We start from the raw sequence: 22086 nt of genomic DNA on the forward strand, positions 1-22086 counted from the left end.
TACTCGCGGCTTCTCAGGCATACTTTTAACATTATAGTCTATAAAAAAAGAAATTTTTTTATAAAAAAAAGAAATAAAATAGAAAAGGATTCATCGAAATCGGTTCAATAGTACTCTCTGAAATGAAAAAAAATTTACACGTTTCACAAGCTAATAGATTTTCAAAATATCTGTAATTCTTCATTTATTGAAAAATTAACGTACGAGATCGGTTTTGTCTTTATAACCTATACATTTCTCTATAACAAAGAAAAAGATAGTCATTGAAATCGTTGTATTAATTTCTGCGTGATTGAGTAACAAAAAAACAAACTTTCAGATTTATATGTTTATATGATATGCAATATCGTCCAATGTTGCAATTGTTTAATGTTCAGCAATATTGTCATGTATTCTTGTTGATCCAATTTACTTAGATATTTTTTATTTATTACTCTTGCTGTTAATATTTTTATGATAATCTATTTATTAATGTATTTTATGTTATACATTTTTTGAAATAAATTTATTTTAAGAAAATTCAAAAGGATTTTAAAAATTTCCCATGCTCTAAACAGTTGTGCTTTTCTGATACATTTGTTTAAGAATCAAAAATTAGCATCTTCCCTATTCGCCTGATATGTTTGCTTATACTCGTACATTTTAATCTTTTTAACTTTATGCGTATAATTTAAAAGGGGGGATTACTTGTTTATCAAATAACTTTCTTCCAAAACCAGAAGAAATAAGAAATAATCAAATAAGAGCTCCTTATTTTATTACCAATTTAAATCTCATTAAATTTTACTCTCCTATGAAACTTTTTAAATATTTTTTTTTTAATTATCTGAATATAAATGATTATTTAATCTTGGCTTTATCTTTTATTTTCCAATTTATAGGTGTCACCTATTTTACAAGTAAAACCTCTGTTAGATAGAAACGGTTATTTTTATAAAATTTGAAAAAAATTCTTAGTATTTTCAAAGGAACTAGGACTAAATAAAAAATATAAGTATGAATATAGTTAAAACAGTTATTATTGCGTGAGAGCAGCGATATTTGAAAAAAAAAATTGATTAAATATTATGCATTAGTTCCCGACACTTGTCCGTAAATGGTATTACTCTCCTAACCAGAGGGGAAAAAAATATTTTGCTTCTGTATTAACGATGGCAATGTCCGTTTACAAGATAATACCAATGGTAAATCGCTGAAAATTTATTTTGATAGTAGTTCATAATGTCTTATTTATCTAATATTTAATCAGATCTATGGAAAAGTTAAATATCGTTATTTTAAGGGTGAATTAATTTCTACAATAATTAATTTTTGTCACCTAATATATACTTATTTACTCAAAGAATTCTGGAACTAATAAATGCTTAGCCGCACTACAAATGTCAGCCACCAATTCTCGTTATCTTGAGTCAACCCGATGCAATCTCGGTCCCTACACCCCAACTTCCCCCAGACCAATCTTATTTTTCCATCAACGTCTTAGCCTATACAAATACCTCGATTCATTGGGTTTCCCAATTAAAACCCCAGCAGCTATGCCACGTAGTTGCGAGGTTATTTTTTCTCTTTTTTTTCTCCCCCAGACCATCCTGCAGTTAAGTATTACACAGCCCAGGTAAGGTCTGATCGGTGGGCCGAGACCAGTAGACCCGTTAGAGTAACTTAACTGCAGGTGTAATACTTTACTCTAACGGTTTTCCATCTCTCGGCCCGCCGGCCGGATCTCACTTTGCGCCCGCCTCAAAAAACCCCCAGAATAGGATCTATCAGGCTCGGTTATGCTGTCTCTGGGTTCCCATTCCGGGAGCCGGGACTCGGTCTTTATGCCAGTGTCTCTAACTGGGACATCCCGAGTAGTGGGGTGTCCCAGTTAGTGACAGCCCAATTATCAGCCACGTCACGTAGCTGGTGGGGTCATTCCCTAAACGCCATCATTCTCCATGCGCGCGTCGTGTCCCGCCCAGTGCAATCTACAACCATTAATCGTTTTAACTACATCTGGATTCGAATATAATCTATTTAGTTCATAGATGTGGCATTTTCTCTACTACCCAGAATATTCGTCAATTACAAGTTTTTTTCAGAATTCTATTCTTAAACAATAATGAAATAGTAAATTAATTTTGTTCCCAGAAGATTATATGCAACTCCTAGATAATGAGGGTAGAGATTGTTATTTATAGAGATTTTCTTATTGTTGATCATACTGTATTATTAAAATTCTTTGCCTATTCGGGGTCTCTAATAATTTAGTGGAGCTGATTGGATCAAATCTAATCAACAGGAGGCAGTATGTAAGTTACTCAAACATTGTATCTGATGGTTACTGTGTTACTTCTGGGCTTCCCCAAGGGTCTAATATGGGATCATTGTTTTTTATATTGTTCGTCAGTGACTTGCCTGATGTTTTTGCTGTATGTAAAAACGTTCGATGTATGTCCATGATGTTAAAATTTATCATGTTGTCAAAAAAAATTCCTACTCCTGATTTATCAAGGAGACTGGAATAATTTCTTGATCTCGTGTGATATAAATAAATTGTATTTAATTCCAAAGAAAAGGAAAGTGTTTGTTGCGTCTAGGCAGAGATATTTAGTACCTGTAGCTTCTTGTCGTTGGTGATTATATGTTACCCGAGGTGAGTCTGTTTGGGATCTGAAAATTATAAGTTTGGATGAGCATCTTAGTTTATTTTAGATGATGTTAATAGGCGACTGAGGTTTATAATGAGAACGCTAAATATTTTCGGAATATTGAAGGGAATAAAATACTACATTATTCTAAGTGAGCGAAGGTTTGCCCCTGTTTTTGTCAACTGTAATGTCAGCTGGCTGAGTGGTGACGGGCGAGCGGGTTTTGTTTTACTATCTAATCAGATGACATCATAGGATTACTAATAACATGACACATTTCTATATAAAATGCAAACACGACAGATTAATACAATACAATGACTTGTACAGTAGACACATTTGGTGAGGGGCAAACTTTCAGCTCGCGTGTTGTATTCCAAGCGCAAAGTCTCCTTGAGTACGCTGTATAGATGTAAGACTCGTTCACCAATTATTGGATTCACCAGTTAGAGTTAATATGAAACAGCTTTTAAGGCATTAATTTTTTGAGGTTAATAATGAATTTTGTATGTATAGCATTTCTACGTCTCAATTAAGTGCAGTGTTCAACATCAGTCATATTAAATTTAGACGCGAGTTATTACAATTATTAATGTTATATTATAAGTTTATTATTAATCTAATCAACTGTCAGTCTATTTAAGAAAGATTAATATTTTATGTTCTTAAGTTAACTAGAGGTATACGTTTTTGGTTTTTTTATTCTACATCCTGTATCTTGCAATGTGCCAATTAAGTTCTGCTGTTAAACCTTTCATTATTGTGCGCTTAAGAGGAATATTGGTCTACTTAATAATAGTTTGTGTAGATATAGATAAGGGTGTTCAGAAGCATTGATGTAGCTAGTTGTGTTTTTTTTTCTTTAAGTGAAGGAAACCATCTTGAAGGAACCATCCTTCCAGAAGAACCCATGGCTCGTTGGATTTTAATTTAACCCAGTTGCTGGCGGGCCATGGGGGATTTAGAGAATATATATTCCGTTTTGGGTTGGATTACTCTGATGTATGTCCCGATTGTAAGGTTGAGGAGTCAGCGTTCCAGTGTTCTTTTGTTGTCCTCGTTTTAACACAGAAAGAGAGGAGATGATTGATTCCATTGGAAGAGACGTAATGTTTGAACCAGAGGAACTAATGGGGATTATGCTGTATAGTGAAAAATACTGGCCTGCCGTTTCCGGATTTGCAAGAGCGGTTATGACAAAATTACGCAGTATCGAGGAAAATCGTAGGCCAAGATCGGGTTGGAGGTGGATGCGGAGACGGACAGGCGCGCGGCTGAAAGCCTAGGGGGTTCCCTGTATGTGTGAGGGTTGCCTGGGTGCGATGAGGTCGTGGGCACTCTGCTTCCCCATCCGATGGTGACCCGTGAAGTAAGTATGCTGTAGTGTTCGATTCCCTGTGTGATGTTTATTTATATGATTGGATATGACTGATTCATGTGGAGTGTGCGGCGTGAGGTATGTGTTCTGGAGTGATGCTTGGATGTCGTGGAGTCTATGGTGTGATTTTAGTCTAAGGTGAGGTACCTTGTGGATGTGTGTCATATATATATATATATATATATATATATATATATATATATATATACATACATATATATATATATGACACATTCAGATGACTGAATGTATGTGAGGACGTATTTCCCCCTTCCTAAAGTAATTCACACCAGCTGTACCGGGAAGGATGGACAGCCAGGTGTGGAAGTTTAGTCGGTAGTGCGCAGGAACACATACGCATTTAATAACATCTTGCGGAACCTGTTAGCAAGCACGACAGAGCCTAGGCGCCTGTTAATGGGGTTCCTGCAGCTCTTAAAAAAAAATGAAAAAAAAGTGGACCATCCTGACATTTTACCGTTTTTATTTTAATTTAATTGATTCTTTTAACATTTGTTTTATGTATTTTTTTTTTAAGTACTTTAGAGAGAAATTACATATTCGTTTAAAATTAAGAAAATATATTTTGGTTGATCTTCGAATCACATGGAATCTGTAATTGCTTGGAAATAAATAAAGGAATTAAAAAAGAAAATTCTTTAAACCTCCTTGCATCCAGTAACCTCAATGACTAAGTATCAAAACCATTTAAGACAATTTCTTTACTAATGAAAATGTTTATAAAAGAGATTATTATATTGTGTGAATATAAGATAATAAAAGTTATAGTTTTATAAAATAAACTCTGGTGCAACCGTACAGATTTACAACAGACAATATTCTTTAGTCATCAAACTGTCTGAGGAATTGCAGATTTTCACTACATAAAAAGTAGTAAGAAAGAAAGAAATAATACGATAAATGTAGGGTAAAATCAAAGTTACAATAGTTACTCATAATTGCCATCACAAACTAAATATAAACTTCCGTTATAGAGAAAAATATTATATAAACAATATTAACAAACAAATTATATGTGCAATACAAACTTATATTTATCACAAAAAAAAAAGTAGTAATAAAAGTAAAAATAAATTTATTAATCATAATTAAATTTTTGTACTAGAGTGTACTAATAATTGCAAACATATTTACAACAGAATTATATTCGATCATTTATCACCGTTATGATACACAATTAATTTTTGTCTAGTTAGAGAGAGAGCTTTTTCTTTCAAAAACCTCATTCTGTATTCCATCAAAAGTGTAATGCACTTTGTTGCATATCATGATGATGTGTATTATATCCTCTCTAGCAATCTCATTTTACATAATTAACAGTTTTTTTATGTTTTGTGACAGGTGATAATTATTTATAAAATAGCTTGACTCTCGCTTTAAACATTTATCTTATCAACCTTAACTTTTTTTTACTTTTAATATCACTACGTTTTTATTATTATTTATATTATTTTATAATTTATCTTACATATAAATGTGAATGTTTGTGAATCTGTCTTTTGGTTGCCAACAGTATCACACAAGGAACAACTTACCAACATAACATTACTTTAACTTACTTTAACATTACTTTACCAACATAGACCAACATAACTTTAACATTTTCAGGATAAATTCGTGTTATTCCAGTGAAGATTTTAAGCTATAGATAAAATTTTCAGTATTCACATGAAGATCACACACACACACACACACACACACACACACACACACACACACACACACACACACACACACACACACACACACACACACACACACACACACACACACACCAAAAATCAGGTTGATGTATTCAATTGTTACTGAGAAATTAAAAAAATTTCCGAGTTAAAAAAATCAATCAATTATTTATTTTAACCTTTTAAACCCTTCTTTGTGTTCACTCACACTGTAAGAAAAATGTGTATACAAAATTTCATCAATTTATCAATTTGTTTTCAGTATTTTTTCTGATCGTTAATTATAAATCAGTACGAGATGTTATATATATATATATATATATATATATATATATATAAGAGATGAATGAAAAATAGATTTTTTTAATTTTATACAGCACGGTTTGATGGTTTTTAAACAGCACTACAATAACATTGTACTGGACGATGGTGTAATTTAATGAATTTATTCTCTATAATGAATGTTAGTCACAAATAAACCTCATAGTCACGTTTGGCAACAGTCAACTTTATGATAGTTTGATGCAATATCATGTATTACAGCTGTTTACAATCCATCCGTACTGTATACTTCAATATTGATTAAAGTTTAATTAAACCTCGTAATAGTAGACCAAAATATTTAATTAACCATTATATTACACAAGTAGTAATTGTTGTACGTATTTCATTAAAGTCTTACGTTAAATGTGATGTCATTTAGCTATAACCTGCTAACACGTGCAATTAATTTTGAAATATTTGTTAATATTTCATAAATTAATTCAGTTTTTTTTTCTCTGATTATTGTTGAATAATTTTGACTAAAATTATATTTTTTCACAACATACGATTATTATTGTTCTGTTTAATAAACGAGTGGCAAATGAAAATAGTAAATTTATAAAAAACAAACATCGCAGATACTGAAAATATGAGAGAGAAAATTTCGTTTAATATTTGAATGTAAGTTATAGTACCGTCGGGTGAATCTGCAAAAATGAAATTTTCAGTTTTCAACACAAATCAACGTAATTTTTCGTTTTTTATCCTGTCTTCTAACAAAATAATCTTTAGCTGCCTTTTAAAAATAAGTCTTTGGAATTAAATTATTGACAAGGTTTGAAAGTTATGAGAATATAAAAGCATAATGAAGTATAAAATCTTTGTATAAAATTTAGTTTAAGTGTACAAAGAGAATATGTCTCTTTAATTCTAAGTAACTAAATCCTATATAACAACAATAGACTTTCGTTCGTGATAGGATTGTTACTCTTTAGAATTCATTATCACATAAAAGTATCGCTTATAAAATAAATAGGAATTTATCATTTCCTCCTGATTAAATTACAGGAATACGATGGTTCAAAACCAAAGGAACCGTAACTATAATTTGCTTATTTTACAGAACGAAAAAAGCTAACAATTTCTACATTTACAAAAATTTTATTCTGAACATAAATCAAGTTCTATAAAGAAATAAAATTAGTATTTTTAAAATATATATACGTGTATATATATTTATATATTTTTTATTAAGTCCTTTTAAAACAGTCTGAGTTTTTCTTTGTTAAATTTGTTGTATATATCTATATATGTTCTGTTTTTATTTGATTTTCTTTGATCATGACTTATATTGTCCGTCATTGGATGCATTTTCTTGGCGTAATGTTATTGCTATGTATTGTTTGGACAGTGATGTATTGCATTGTGGTGTATGAGTGTGTGAGTGGGCTCATTACCCCCTTTCCTGAAGTAATGCTTCTTTAAGCAATTCCAGGAAGGCCGGGTAGTCAGGGGTGTAGGTTTAGTCGGTAGTGCGCAGGTACACATACGTATTTAACAACATCTTGCGCTGTTAGCGACCCTAACACTCCCATATGACGTCTGTAAAATGGATTCCTCACCTCTACAAAAACAAGTCCTTTTAAAACAGTGAACTTAATGAAATGTTTGTCTATCTCTAAAAAAAAATTATGATTATTTTGTTTTCGGCACTTTTGAAATGTACAGACGAAGCAGATTATTTTCAGTAATCTTTGTGCTATGCAAAAGTTGAACATTTGAAAAACTATTATCACTGTTTCTTTGAACAAGGACATTCAAAAATGGAATTCGATTTGGCGCATACAATACTTCAGAAATGTGCAAAGAATGAAATGTATAAAATCCTTCGGGTTTGTACAGTATAATACGAATTACTTCAAAGAGTTATATTTATGAAGTGGAGAAGATGAAACAAAAGAGTTATTTAGATTATAAATCTATGTTGAAGGAGAGGATAAAAAGTAGAGATTTAGACTCAAATAGAAATTAAGTTTTTCACAACCTCCTGGGAGGTGGGGGCAAACTTAAAGGATTGATTCATGATAAAAATATTTTTTTTAAAATTTAAAAAAAATCTCATGTAGGTAAGTCAGTTGTTGGACAGCTGATTTTTGATGTCGAATGTTCTGAGAATATTCTGGAATCAGTTAGTCGACTTTTATACGGATTTGAATACTAGAAAATGGATACCGGTGTGCCTAGGTGGTGGGGAGGGGTTCAATTAACTACACATCTCAGGAATAGTCGGCCTGAGTTTGTACGAGGCTACACTTATTATGAATCATCAATCATCCTAGGAACAGGAGTTATTTTTTAGCCTTAAACTGATTTAATGGCAATGGTCCAAAATTTAGTGTCCACTCTAAATATTCACTGGACCTATATATCACTGTCGTGATATTTATTCTATATTTCATTGTCGTGTAATGATCTGCATTGGCCGGACATCCTATTTTTTTTCTTTAGTTATTTTGGCAGTCATGTTTTTTTAATTTTTAACAGAATTAAAACTTGTTTGCATTTTAATTGAAAGACATCCAAGAATGTCCGACTCGGTTATTCAGCTTCAAAATATTTTCATGGGTTTCCAAAAATTAAAGAGGAAAAAATTTCAGTAACTGTGATAGATTTATGTTAATCTGAAATAATAAAATATCAAGTTTTATGGAAGTCTACATACAGGAAGGGAAATGAAGATTTCATAAACAGTGATATTGAATGTAATGAAAATGATGAACATAAAGAAAGCGTAAGAATTTTTCGAACCGTGCTTTATTCTTTACGCTTAAATTATTAATTATGTATAGTTTATTTGTTTTTTTTTTCAATATTCTGTCTCTACTTTTTATAATGAAATATTACCTTTGAGTTTACTATTAATATTTAATTTAATTTAATATTTCATGCATGTAAATATTAATTTTTTTGATCAAAATTAGTCATATTTTTTAACGGATATTTTACAATAATTTGTTAGATTTAGAATTATTGTAATTATTAACTTTAAATCAGACTAAGCAAAAAATGGGATTAAATAAATTTAAGTAAATATAAAAACAATAATTAACTACTAAGATCTTTTTTATTACATTAATAAAATTTACTACATTTTTACTCGCACAAAACGTTAATTGTAGTTTTATAATTTTTATATCTTTAGCTGAAATTAATGAAAGTTATCTCAATAAGTTTATTCTTCATTAAATTTTTTTTAAAGTATGACGAATAAAATATTTTTTTCAGAATTGGTGTATCACACCAACAATTGCAAGTACGATTTAACGAATTTTCAAGATGTGTGTTTGAAGAAAACGCATTTCCTAGTTTATTAGTTTAAAAGTCCCCTAATAAAAAAAATGAAAATATGTTAATTTAATTCTTAACTAATTAACATCACTTTTTAATAATCTAGAATTACAGCTACTTCTTATACCGAATATTTGTTTTATTTATAATGTTTTCATATATTGGTGCTGATGACATCGTTTTTATTTTTATTCTTTTCTACCTGTTATTTATTTCTAGTGCTATATAAGTACTGAACTTTACTTGGATCGCTTATTCGAGTGCTTTTTCTTTGTTTAAGGTGTTGACTCTTTGAATGCTTTAGGGGTTTCTTCCGAGACCTCTCTTCACGTGATTATCGTTAATCAAATTTACTTATCGTCCCCTATGAAATACAGATTGTAAATACTAACAGATAGGAAAATAAGATTGTTAATAGAAATTTTAATTTTTTTTTTTACTTATTTTAATTTTCTTTCTTGTAGAGATGATGTGGCAAAAAAACCCAAAAAAATATGTGTTAGCGTTCTATCTTTTTAATCTCCAATAAAATTAGCAAGTTGGTGCTACATTCCTCTGGTACTGAGCCGACGGTTAATAAGAAAAAGTAATAGTTAAAGGGAGAATAAATGAATACTCATAATGTTAAACGCGTATCTGATTTACATTTAAATTTAATGACCAGTCACCTACTTAATTCATACTGGTTTCTTTAATCTTTTATTGCACATAAACAAATTGCTGTAAAACAAGTTTGTGTTATGTTACTATAACTGATTTTACTGACTTTTATTTATTAAATGTAAGAAATCTTTCTTTAAAGGTTAATGATAAAGATTTTTTTAAATTGTTTAATTCATTAGTTTGTAATTTATTCTTTCTTATAAATAGAGTTTTTAAAAAATACTCATAAATCTTGATAAAGCGTAGTGGTTAATATAACAAATTTTTTTTTGTTTTATTACAACGACTCAGCAACTTTACAATCTGTTCAGCAAGATAATTGAAGAATAAGTAAATATGATGTATTTGAAGTAACATTAAGTTGCCACAAACTCAGCGGCTTGTGACTTAATAATAAAATAGAAGAGCAATCCGTACGGCCAGACCATAAAGTCACCTGATTGATAAGACAAACCAAGAATATTGTTCCTCAGCAATCTTATAAAAAACCATGACCGTGTTATCTTAATAATTGACCGCCAAATAATTCGGGTGCTGATCCAAACGATTTTGATACCTTAGGTTGACCAGAGAGATTTCCTGCCGAACGGTTCGCAATTTAAGGTCATGATATATAAGGCTATTACTTATATACCAGGATATGTTGAGCATTTTTCGCATTGTTTTTGTTTGGAATCGTTCAAGTATATCAATACTGGAGTTGCACGCTGTACCCCACAATTCAAGCCCGCAAGTCCAAACACGCTTCAAAACTGATTTATAAATCAATAATTTACTTTCTGTTGAAAGCCGAGATCTACATCCTATCAGCCAGTATATCTGTTTAAACTTCAGATCCAACTGTTTCCGATTAGAAGTTATATGTTTCTCACAAGTAAGTCATCGATCAAGATGAAAACCCAAATATTTACAGTTTTGAGATCTCGGAATCGGAGAACATTGAAGTTAGAATAATTGAAGATAACAAAAAATGAATAAATAAAATTTGCAGTTAATTTAATTATACGTATACAGTTCCCACAATTGTCTTAATATTAAAAATTACCAAGAAATTTTTGTTTTATTACTTTAATGAAAAATTCTTAATTTTTTTGTATTTTTAGAAAAATAAATTATTATTCCTAATGTGTACGTTACATTCTGTTCAACTAGGGAACAGTAAGCAAACCCACCGGGTTGGTCTAGTGGTTAACGCGTCTTCCCAAATCAGCTGATTTGGAAGTCGAGAGTTACAGCGTTCAAGTCCTAGTAAAGCCAGTTATTTTTACACGGATTTGAATACTAGATCGTGGATACCGGTGTTCTTTGGTGGTTGGGTTTCAATTAACCACACATCTCAGAAATGGTCGAACTGAGAATGTACAAGACTACACTTCATTTACACCCATACATATCATCCTCATTCATCCTCTGAAGAATTATCTAAACGGTAGTTACCGGAGGCTAACCAGGAAAAAGAAAAAGTTAAAAAAAAGTTAAAAAAAAAAGGGAACAGTAAGCAACCCCCCATGGCCCAGTGAGATGAAGATCTATATATGACATATAAATGTATAGTTTTGTAAGACTCAGGCCGACCTTTCATTGGACCCACAGGGTTAGTCTAGTGGTGAACGCGCTTCCCAAATCAGCTGATTTGGAAAGCTGAGAGTTCCAGCGTTCAAGTCCTAGTAAAGCCAGTTATTTTTACACGGATTTGAATACTAGATCCTGGATACCGGTGTTCTTTGGTGGTTGGGTTTCAATTAACCACACATCTCAGGAATAGTCGAACTGAGAATGTACAAGACTACACTTTATTTACACTCACACATAACATCCTCATTCATCCTCTGAAGTATTATCTAAACGGTAGTTACCGGAGGCTAAACAGGAAAAGAGAGAGAGGCCGACCATTCCTGAGACGTGTAGTTAATTAAATCCCAACCACCTAAAGTGTACCGGTGTCCACTGTCTAGTATTCAAATCCGAATAAAAGTAACTAAGTTTTTACTAGAATTTGAATCTCAGAACCTTCGACTTCGAAAATCATCATGCGACTTGCGACGACGAGTTTATCACTAGATCAGTCTGATGGGCTAAAAAATTAAATATAAAACCAAAAACAAAAAGTTAAATGTATAAAAGTTAATGTATATAATTAATATTAAATTTTTCTTAAAATAGAAGGTGTCCCGGGAGGCGGGGACCAAACTTAAGGGATTGAATCATGATACAAAATTTTGATTTAGGTAAATCAGTTGATTTTTTGAACAGCTGATTTTTGAAGTTGAAGGTTTTGAGGTTCTAATCGTGTTATAAGTAAGTTGACTTTTATATGGATTTGAATACTAGACAATGGATACCGGTGCACGTTTGGCGGTTGGGGTTCAATTAATTATACATCTCAGGAATGGTCGGTCTGAGTCTGTACAAGTCTACACCTCATCATATCCTCATCTCTTTGGGCCGTGGGGGAGTTGCTTATTTTTTATTAGTTCAACAGATTACAACACATTAGGAAAATAAATAAATTTAGGTAAATCATTTTGAAGGAAATGAAAATACGTTTTTCCTCTCTTCAGTAATTAAATTAATAATAATTTCTATTACTTTTAGTAGTAGAAAAGGTATAAAAATGTCATAATGTGACATTTTTGCGATACTTTTTAACAGTTTCAGACATATCTCGGACGTGTGTCAAAAAATTTGAACAAATGAAATGCCATTTTGTTTCACAATAAAAGGATTAACATTTTATTTAATAAAACTAATATTTACGGAGTTATTAAATATAAAAAAAAATTAAATAGCTGCCGGTATGGAATTTTCAAACTTTTTATTTTGTAGATGTTTTTGGGTGCATCTATAAGAAATTTGTTTTAAAACATTTCAATCTGTTCTTAATATATAAACTTTAATTGAAAAGATGGGAAATAGCGGAGAGAGAGAAAATGTCATTTGTCCACATTAACTTAGTTTTTTTACTTTGTTCACATGAATTTTGTTTTTTGTTTATTTTGGTGTCCCAAACTACTTCCTTAATTTCGGCCCAACAACTCCCAGGAACTCTCTTTCTTTTTCCTGTTTAGCCTCCGGTAATTACCTTTCAGATAATACTACAGAGGATGATATGTATGAGTGTAAATGAAGTGTAGTCTTGTTCAGTCTCAGTTCGAGCATTCCTAAGATGTGTTGTTAATTGAAACCCAATCACCAAAGAACACCGGTATCCACGATCTAGTATTCATATGTGTATAAAAATTACTGACTTTACTAGGACTTGATCGCTGGAACTCTCGACTCAGAGTTCCCAGGAATTTTTTTGACGTACAATGTATATTTTTATGTTTATATATAAATTTTAACTATTAGTTTCGTATTTAATTAATTATAATTCTTACATGAAATATAAATTAAAAACGATCTCATCTTAATGAAAACGATATCAAAGACTTTCAGACATTTCAGAAATAAAAATTAGCAAAATAGTAATGTAAATTGTTAGATCGAGAAAATATATTTTTCAAAATAGTTAAACCATTATTTTTTTGTAAAATAAAGATTTATTATTAATTTTTTTTACTTTTAAAATTTTATTTCGAGATTCATTTCATTTCGATAACCCAAAATTATAAACACCTATATAAAGTTTACTACGGTGCTTACTTCAAAAACGTAATTCAATGAATTTAAAATGTAATATTTCCTTTTTAGTACAATTTGTATGAAATCAATTTAATTTTTATATTTATTTTATTTAAAAAAAAATAAATAAACATCACTATTTGTTATTTCTCCGGGTACCAGACCTTATTGATTTCTTTATATCATTAACTTTGTTTACTATTAGTCAAAATTCCGCTTTCTCAAAAAAGATTACTTAGGAAAACTGTTTTCATTTTACTTATTTTAATTTTTATCCCATTGAAATCTTTTACTAAAATTTTATCTACCTTGTAAATTAAAAAATACTGTCTCTGAAGGTTGGGGAAAAAATTCCTGTTTGAAATTTCATAAAATGTTTTTCTGTGAAAGATTTATACAGTTTTATTTGTCTTATCATTACACGTTTTGCTGAAACATATTGTGCTCTTATAAATTAAAAACGGTTTTACCAAAAGTGAAACGGATGTAATTTTTATCCAACTATTTTATTTTAAATGCATCCTCAGTGAAAAAAAAACAAACTAGAAATCAATTTTTCTTCAACAGTGAGCGGCCTCTCGGTAAATATTTCAAGTAAAGGTATAATAAACATTACTAAAATTTCATTCGTTTATGAACTGTTATATTTAATTTAATTACGTACATTCGTTATTGAAGTTTCAAGTTAAAATAGGTAAGTCTTCCATACGTAATCTCATACAATGAGTAGATTTGAAATAATTAGAGATAATGGGTACAAATTGAAAAAAATATAAAACTATTAAAGTAGAAATTATTTTTAATTATTTTGTACAAAACGTAAAGGCAACATAAAAATAAATTGTTGTTACTTTCAGACACGGTTTTAATTATGTACACAGTACATATATATAGTCATTAGGGGTAACTACGTCAATTTCCAAGGAATTCAAATTGCAGTAAAACAACATTTTCTATTACACAACGTCATTTCTAAAATTGTCTACTTCAATTTTGTAAATGGAATGTTGGATTAATTTACTTTTTTAGTTTATAGTTTTTCAAACTGTTATCTCTAAATAGACAGACATTCCTTCGCTCACGAGATATCCAAATCTAAAGGCATACAGTTTTTTTGAGGGTTGTTCAAAGAATAGACTACTTATAAAGATCCATCCCCTCCTAAAACTTTAAAACGCTCAAAAGATTTTCAATAAATTAAGAACAAGAACAAAATATCGCATGATTATTTCAGTTTCAATGGATATGTAATCTAGTATTATGGAATATCAAAGATTCGACTTTAAGATTGTGTAAATCGAAATAGTGACCATCTTCATCTTACGAAATCTTTTTTCGTTTTTTTCCCGCCTCTAGAACCGGGTCGGCATCTAAGCATAACTTAGTCCTGTGAGGTGCTTTCGCTTCTAACCCCTAGAACGGAGCTAATTCGGTTCCGTACCGTTCAAATGTGTAAGTAACATTTAAATGATACTATGTAAACGCCGACCTCTGTAGCGGAGTGGTAGCGTTTCAGCCTTTCATTCGGAAATCCTGGGTTTGAATCCCAGTCAGGTATATCATTTTTCATACGCTAAAAAATTTCATTACAAGCATCAAAAAAATTTCGGTACAAGCATCAAGCTTATCTGGCGATTTTATCAATTTTTAATAAAATATACTTTGTAAATATTTAACTAAAGAAAATGATTTATATGAAGGAAATTAAGAAGAGTTAGAAGAAATCGATAAGAAATAACTATTAAACATGGTCCTATAGTGATCGGTAACAATCCAAAAAAAGAAAATTATTTAATTTCCAAACATCATTTTTATTTGCTAATTTCTTATTTGGTTCAACAATCAGTTAATAGATTAACGAAAATTAATAGATAACAATTAATAAATTAATATGCAATAATGATGATCATGAAAATGAGAATAAAAAAATTCTTCATTCAGATTTTCTGAAAATAAAAATAAAACTAGCAACGAATCGTTAGAAGAAGAATTCTATAATAAAAAAAGAAGAAAACTGTTTCATTTAATTGACATGAATTTATATAAAAGAAATACTTTACATACAAAATAAATTGAAACCTCCTATTTTTGGAAATCGTTAAGAAAGAATGTTTAACATTTTATTTTAACATCAAATTAAAAAATAATATACAAATAAATATTATTATATTGTAGAAAAAAAATTGTTTTTTTGTTATTAAATCTGTAATAAATAGCAATCGTTACTTTTTTTACATTATTCATAAATAAATATTACCTGTTCGGCAGATTGTTCTTCAATAACAAGTTTCATTTCCAGACATTGACGTGTTTCAAGAAACGCGGTTCTTTGTTGCCTGTCTTCTATATAATAAGCAGTTAGACCGAGTAGATTTACCGTCATTAATAATATCACGTTTGCAGCAATCTGTAAACAGAATAAAAATAAAAACAGATTAAGATATAGATATTAAAAAAATAATAATTAATTTATGAAAAGAAATGGTATTAATTTTCTGTTTACATAAAATTACAATTTTTGTAAAAAAAAATTACATGAATTATAGTTTGTGTACATAAAATTATTTTAAAGAAAGATTTTCTATCTTTAATGTTTATCGCAAAGTTTCTTAGAGAAATATTTTACGTTAACGGCATTGAGAAAGGATACACTAGCCTTATCAAATTTATTTTGTTTTTTGATCTAACCGTTCTAATTCTTCAACTTAAGTGACTTCCGACAGTCGTTGATAATGTTTACATTAATATTGTTTACTCTCCTATATTGTTTTCTGTAACAAATATTCGTGCATTAATTTAAGTCTTCCTTGTTTTTCTTTGTAGATATTACAACATTTTTGCCTTCTCTTTTTTTAATGGTTTAGATTTATTTAGGTGACATTCAAATTTAATGGAGCAATATACAAATATTATTTTTATTATCGCTAATGATTGTTTTCATTTTGTTAAATCAGAGCCGATAATAATTTTTCTATCGCTCAACATATAAATAACATTATAACTACCTAAATAAATATAACATAAATCGTACATATAAAACCCAACGTTTGTTTGTTCTCATCACGCGAGAACCAACCGACCGATTGCTTTCAAGTTTTGCAGGATGCGTTCTTTTATCCCAGCCCAATGTTTTAACCAGAGGTCGAGGCCCTAGCCCCCTTGGGGATAAAGCTGACAAAATTAAAGATATTTATTAAATAAAAAATTCATTATTATATTATATTACTATTCTGTCTTTTGTAATTTAATTATTTTTCAGGTTTCTATAAGGCCTGAATACTTTAATTGTTATTTATCAGAATTATTTTCATAACCATGAGGGTAACGATCAGTTTCGGAGTCCTAGGTAGAGATGGGAGTGGCCCTGACCGGCTAGTTATAAATAATATAATAATAATATATATATATATATATAATGCTAATAAAATATAAATAAGGTCTTTTTGTTAATAAAGAGGAAAATTAACTAATAAATTTGCCGACCTCGAAAAAATGTATTTTCGAAAAGAGCCCACCATGTTCCCATAGTGCACTCAAAATTTTGATTGAAAGAGTACAGACACGATAATCATTTTAAAGGGCATTGAAAATTTTTACTCACAAAATTTCAGTCTATGAAAATTCTAACTAAAATGATGGGCATTTAATAATTTTACAATTATTTTCAAGATACCACAGTTGCAACGTTTGCTGACGATACAGCAGTATCATTGCTATTCACGAAAATCTGACTACTGCGTTTCGTTTTATTCAAGATTATATCATTCTCCTCGAATCGAGGCTTACATGTTGGAAAATAAAAGTAAACGAAACAAAATCAAAGCAAGTCACGTTCACCCTTCGTAAGGAACACTGTCCTCTTGTTTATATCTGCAATATCCCGATTCCAAGATCTCAAGGCTGTAAATATTTGGGTTTTCATCTTGATCGACGACTTACTTGCGGACTATCACTTCTAAGCGGAAACAGTTGAATCTCAAATTTAAACACATGTACTGGCTGTTAGGACATAAATCTCGTCTTTCATCAGAAAGTAAATTATTGATTTACAAATCCGTTTTGAAGCCTGTTTGGACTTACGGGCTTGAATTGTGGGATACAGCGTGCAACTCCAGTATTCACATTACATGAACTTCCAAACAAAACCACTCCGGAAAATGCTCAATATACCCTTCTTCATATGTAATAGCCTTATATAGTGATCTTAAGTTGAGAACCGTTCCGCAGGAAGTCTCTCTGGTCAGCCCACGGTATCAAAATCGTTTCGATCGTCACTCAAATTATTTGGCGGTCAATCTGTTAGATAATACAATCAGTGATTTTTCAAGATTGCTGAGGAACAATATTCTTGGTTTGCCTTATCGCTTCATTTAGTTGACTTTTTTGTCTCATCTATTCCATTATTAAGTCACAAGCCGCTAGGTTTGTGGCAACTCAATACTAATTCAAATACATCTTATTAACTTATTGTTCTATGAACAAATTGTAAAGTCGTTGTGTTGTTATAATAAAAAAATATATATATATATTTTTAGAGTAGCCTAGTACAGTAATCCCAAGAAAGTGGTCTAATACAAAACAATAAATAGTTTTGAGGTAGAGAAGCATTCACTAAATTTCGTTTTTCCCTATTTGACTGTTAAACATTTAATTAAGAGATACTACAGGCCACTTCTGATAAAATCTGTGAAAAAATATAATATTCAGGTTAGGTTTGTAAGAGCCCAAAATATTTTATGTCAAAATGTTATTTTCAATGCCGCCTGATCTGTTACAATCCTATCCTTTCCATTTAAAATTTTTGAGTTGCTCTGTCCCCCGTGGGTGCTGAGAAACTCGGGGCTTAAGATGCGGTGGTCTTAAAACAAAATATAGATCGTTTTGAACTAAGAACAAACACTAAATTTTATTTTCTTAGCTTTACCGATTATTTAAGAGTTCTCTTGTTTGGAATCCTGCTATTTAGGAATCCGTGATCTTGCTGCACAGTTCGTGTAAATTTTACGTTTTTATTGCAGAACCCATAACAAAAATGATGTCCGCGAAATTTTCATTGTAAAATTTTTAAGGTATTGTTAGATATCATTTATTCAAATGTTTATTACTGTTTAAATGCAATCAAGAGGTCAAACGATGACTGTGTTGTGTTATCAAGTTTACAGGGTCGAAAAGATGACCGCCGGTAGAGCCCATCAAGACTATGAACGGAGGGGTTAGTGTGGTGACCCAGAGTGTCACAAAGCAGGTGTCTTCCCCTATTATGTCAGGATTTTCATTTGCATAAAAAAAAAGCTAATTGCTGGGATCAGTTGTTAGTATTGCCAACTTTTAAAATATATTATTTAAATAAATTTTTATAAAATTAATTTTTAATTAACTTTAAAGATGTTTAGTAAATTATTTTATTTTATTTTTCTTTTTTATAATTTTGATTGTCTAATTTTCAAAAATAACTGCTTCTTTCGTCTTGTAATATTGAAAATCTTGTTTCGTTTAATACCTAGTTAAAAATCTGCCACCTCTTCTTGTTTTGTTTTAATAATCTGCAAAATTCTTACATTTATATTTTAGTTTCTGTGAAATTGATTCATACCATTTCACTCAGAATCAAATTTCCTAAAAGTTTTGTTATAATTTTTATGTGTTTATTACCCATTTAACAAAATTATTTTACATCGAATATAGAATAGTGTATTTTTTGACCTTTTGTCTTTTACCCTAAATTTCTCAAAAACTACTAAAAAATATTTCTTGGACCTAATTTTTACAATTTTCTGGTCAGATTTTGTTTATATCCACTAAATTCATCCCTTAATTTGAATCTCAAGAATTACAGTTTGGCTTAATTTGACCGAAAGCGCAGAAATCAGGGCGAAATCTTTCGTCAGCCGACACTCGTTAACGAAACTATGTTTATATGAACATTGTTCTTTATTTTCACCAGTAGAGCAAAGCCTGAAAGTCTGTTATATTCTTCTTGAATAATTAATAATATAGGAATAAAAATAGCGTAACTTTTCAAATTTTTGATATTAAATTTCTATATTTCACAATATAAATCCCGTAAAAAGTTTCTAGGCTAGGATTTTAGGCTTTTTTGGACAATTAGGTCCAGTCTATTGCAATCAAAAGGAGAGGTGCACAAGTAGATGTTACAAGAGTCGTAAAACCAAAATTTCCACATCCTACGGGTAATCGTTTTTCAGTCATGCGAGATACATACATACGTACAGACGTCATGCCGAAACTAGTCAAAATGGATTCAGGGATGGTAAAAATGGATATTTCCGTTGAAATCTGAAAACCGAAAATTTTCGCGACCAGAATACTTCCTTTACTTCTTGCAGGAAGTAAAAAAAATAAATCCATTTCTGGTTTGGGATACAATGTTATGATTTTTTTTTACTTCCTTGTACGAAGTAAAAAGGATGGTGGGTGGGTTTGTTGTATATGGTCGCATTTTTATTTTAGCTGCTATTGGCGCAGAGCGGACCAGGGTAGCATCTATAGCTGCTATCGGCGCATCAATAGCAGCGCCAATAGCTGCCATCTGTGCACCAATAGCTGCTATTGGTGCGCCGGGTGGCTGTGGGCAGCGCACGAACGATTCATTCATTAGAACGATTTATACTTATTGATACGAAAGTTTATCTAAAAATATTTGTATTTTGTGGATAAAAAAGAAAAACATTCGGTGGTTACAGCTGTGTTAAAAAATCCGAACTCAATGAACAGTTAAAAATGTTAGGACGCGATTGGAGGTAGGCCCGCCTTTTTCCTTGTAATTATTATTTCTTGTTCATAACACACACACACACACACACACAGTTTAATGTTAACATTAAACTATATATATATATATATATATATAGTTGAAATAACATTAGAACATTGAAATATACTTACATAAAATATATTATTATTACTTTTAAAGTCGTTTGTATATAGACCTTATTTTTTTTTTAGATTAATATCACTGAGTTTATAAATTTATTTATAAATACATTAATTACAATTTTTAATTAATTTTTTCAACTCATTATAATTATATTTACGTCCTCGCACGAAGTAAAGAAAGTATTGTGATCGCGAAAAATTTCGGTTTTCAGATTTCAACGTAAATATCCATTTTGACCATCCCTGAATCCATTTTTACTAGTTTCGGCATGACGTTTGTACGTACGTACGTATGTGCGAATGTATTTCGCATAATTGTATTTCAAAAACTATTAGCCGAAGGATGTTGAAATTTAGGACTTTTGTAACATCTAATTGTGCACCTCCCCATTTCATTGAAATCGGTTGGACCCAAAGTGTCCAAAAAAAGTCCAAAAGCAAAAACATTTGGATTTTGGACTTTTGTTAACTGCAGCAATAAACCCTCATTGAGAGCTTTTCAACGATATATTATAAGTGGCACTTATTTTCGTTGGTTCCAGAGTTAATAAAATTAATGAAATATTTGGATCTTAGAAGGGGAAGACACATCGGTTTAAATCCAACTTCATCTCCGTTTTTTTTATTTGCATATATTGATTTATTAATAATTATTAATTTCTGATTGTAAAAACGTTTTAACTATAAATAATAATTCAATAAAACTATTAAAAAAAAATATGAAAAAATATCCGAAGTTATTACTGAAGTCAAATTTTATCTACTTTTCATTTAAAAAAAAAATTGTATATGTAATTTAACAGGCGTACAAGGAAGTCATGTGATATCCACATAAGATTTTTGATAAAATATTATACAAATTCTATAATGGAATTAAGCACGATGAAATAAGTTTTAGCAACATTACTTAAATTTTTGATTAATGTAACTGAGTCAAAATAAATTTCATAAAGAAACGAAAAATACTCGTATATCGAAAGAAAACTGCGTTAAACAACTAAAATTTGTTATATCGTAATGTTTGCTTTGCTATATTAAGAGATTTACATGAAATATTTTTTGTAAAAAAACTTATATGAGTATTATATATAGTTTGTTAATTAACTTTTTACCCATTTATCTCTTTTTGTGCTTATTACAATATGTTTTTTTATGTGAGTAATTTAAATTTGTTTCGTCCTTTCATCGATTTTAAAAATTAGATTTTTTTTTACAAAACTAACATGCTACAAAATTCAGTCTATTATATGTTCAGATAGTGTGTTATTGTATCAGACACACTCATTGTCTCTATTGTACGTGCTGTTGTCCTACATCTTTGTAACCTGGATTACGATGTTAATGTAAGCTGTTATTTGTTGGTACAATTTGGATCGCTTTAGTAGATGGGTGGATTAAGAATATAGAATGACTAAAAGAGAGGTGGAATAATTGAATTCTCTCCTTTGAATTATTTTGAGTAATTTATGAAACATTATCCGAGATTTGTTCAGTAAATATGCGAGTAATGTCTGTTGTTTTATGTTAAAGAGGCCTGTTGTGTATAAATAACCTCTCTTTGTTAAAATAACCTTAA

The 22086-nt window shown here is 30.3% G+C and overlaps 1 protein-coding gene across 1 annotated transcript in view; it reads right to left on the minus strand.

Moving 5' to 3' along the window:
- Ac3 (Adenylate cyclase 3) overlaps positions 1 to 22086 on the minus strand; it is a 951674-nt gene that overhangs the window by 558289 nt on the left and 371299 nt on the right. Inside the window, exon 2 of the mRNA XM_075358061.1 lies at positions 15871 to 16020. Coding sequence (XP_075214176.1) covers positions 15871 to 16020 — 150 coding nt within the window. The remainder of the gene's footprint in view (positions 1 to 15870; positions 16021 to 22086) is intronic.

Source organism: Lycorma delicatula, chromosome 2, assembly GCF_047948215.1.
Source record: "Lycorma delicatula isolate Av1 chromosome 2, ASM4794821v1, whole genome shotgun sequence".
In the NCBI taxonomy this organism is placed as follows: Eukaryota; Metazoa; Arthropoda; class Insecta; order Hemiptera; family Fulgoridae; genus Lycorma; species Lycorma delicatula.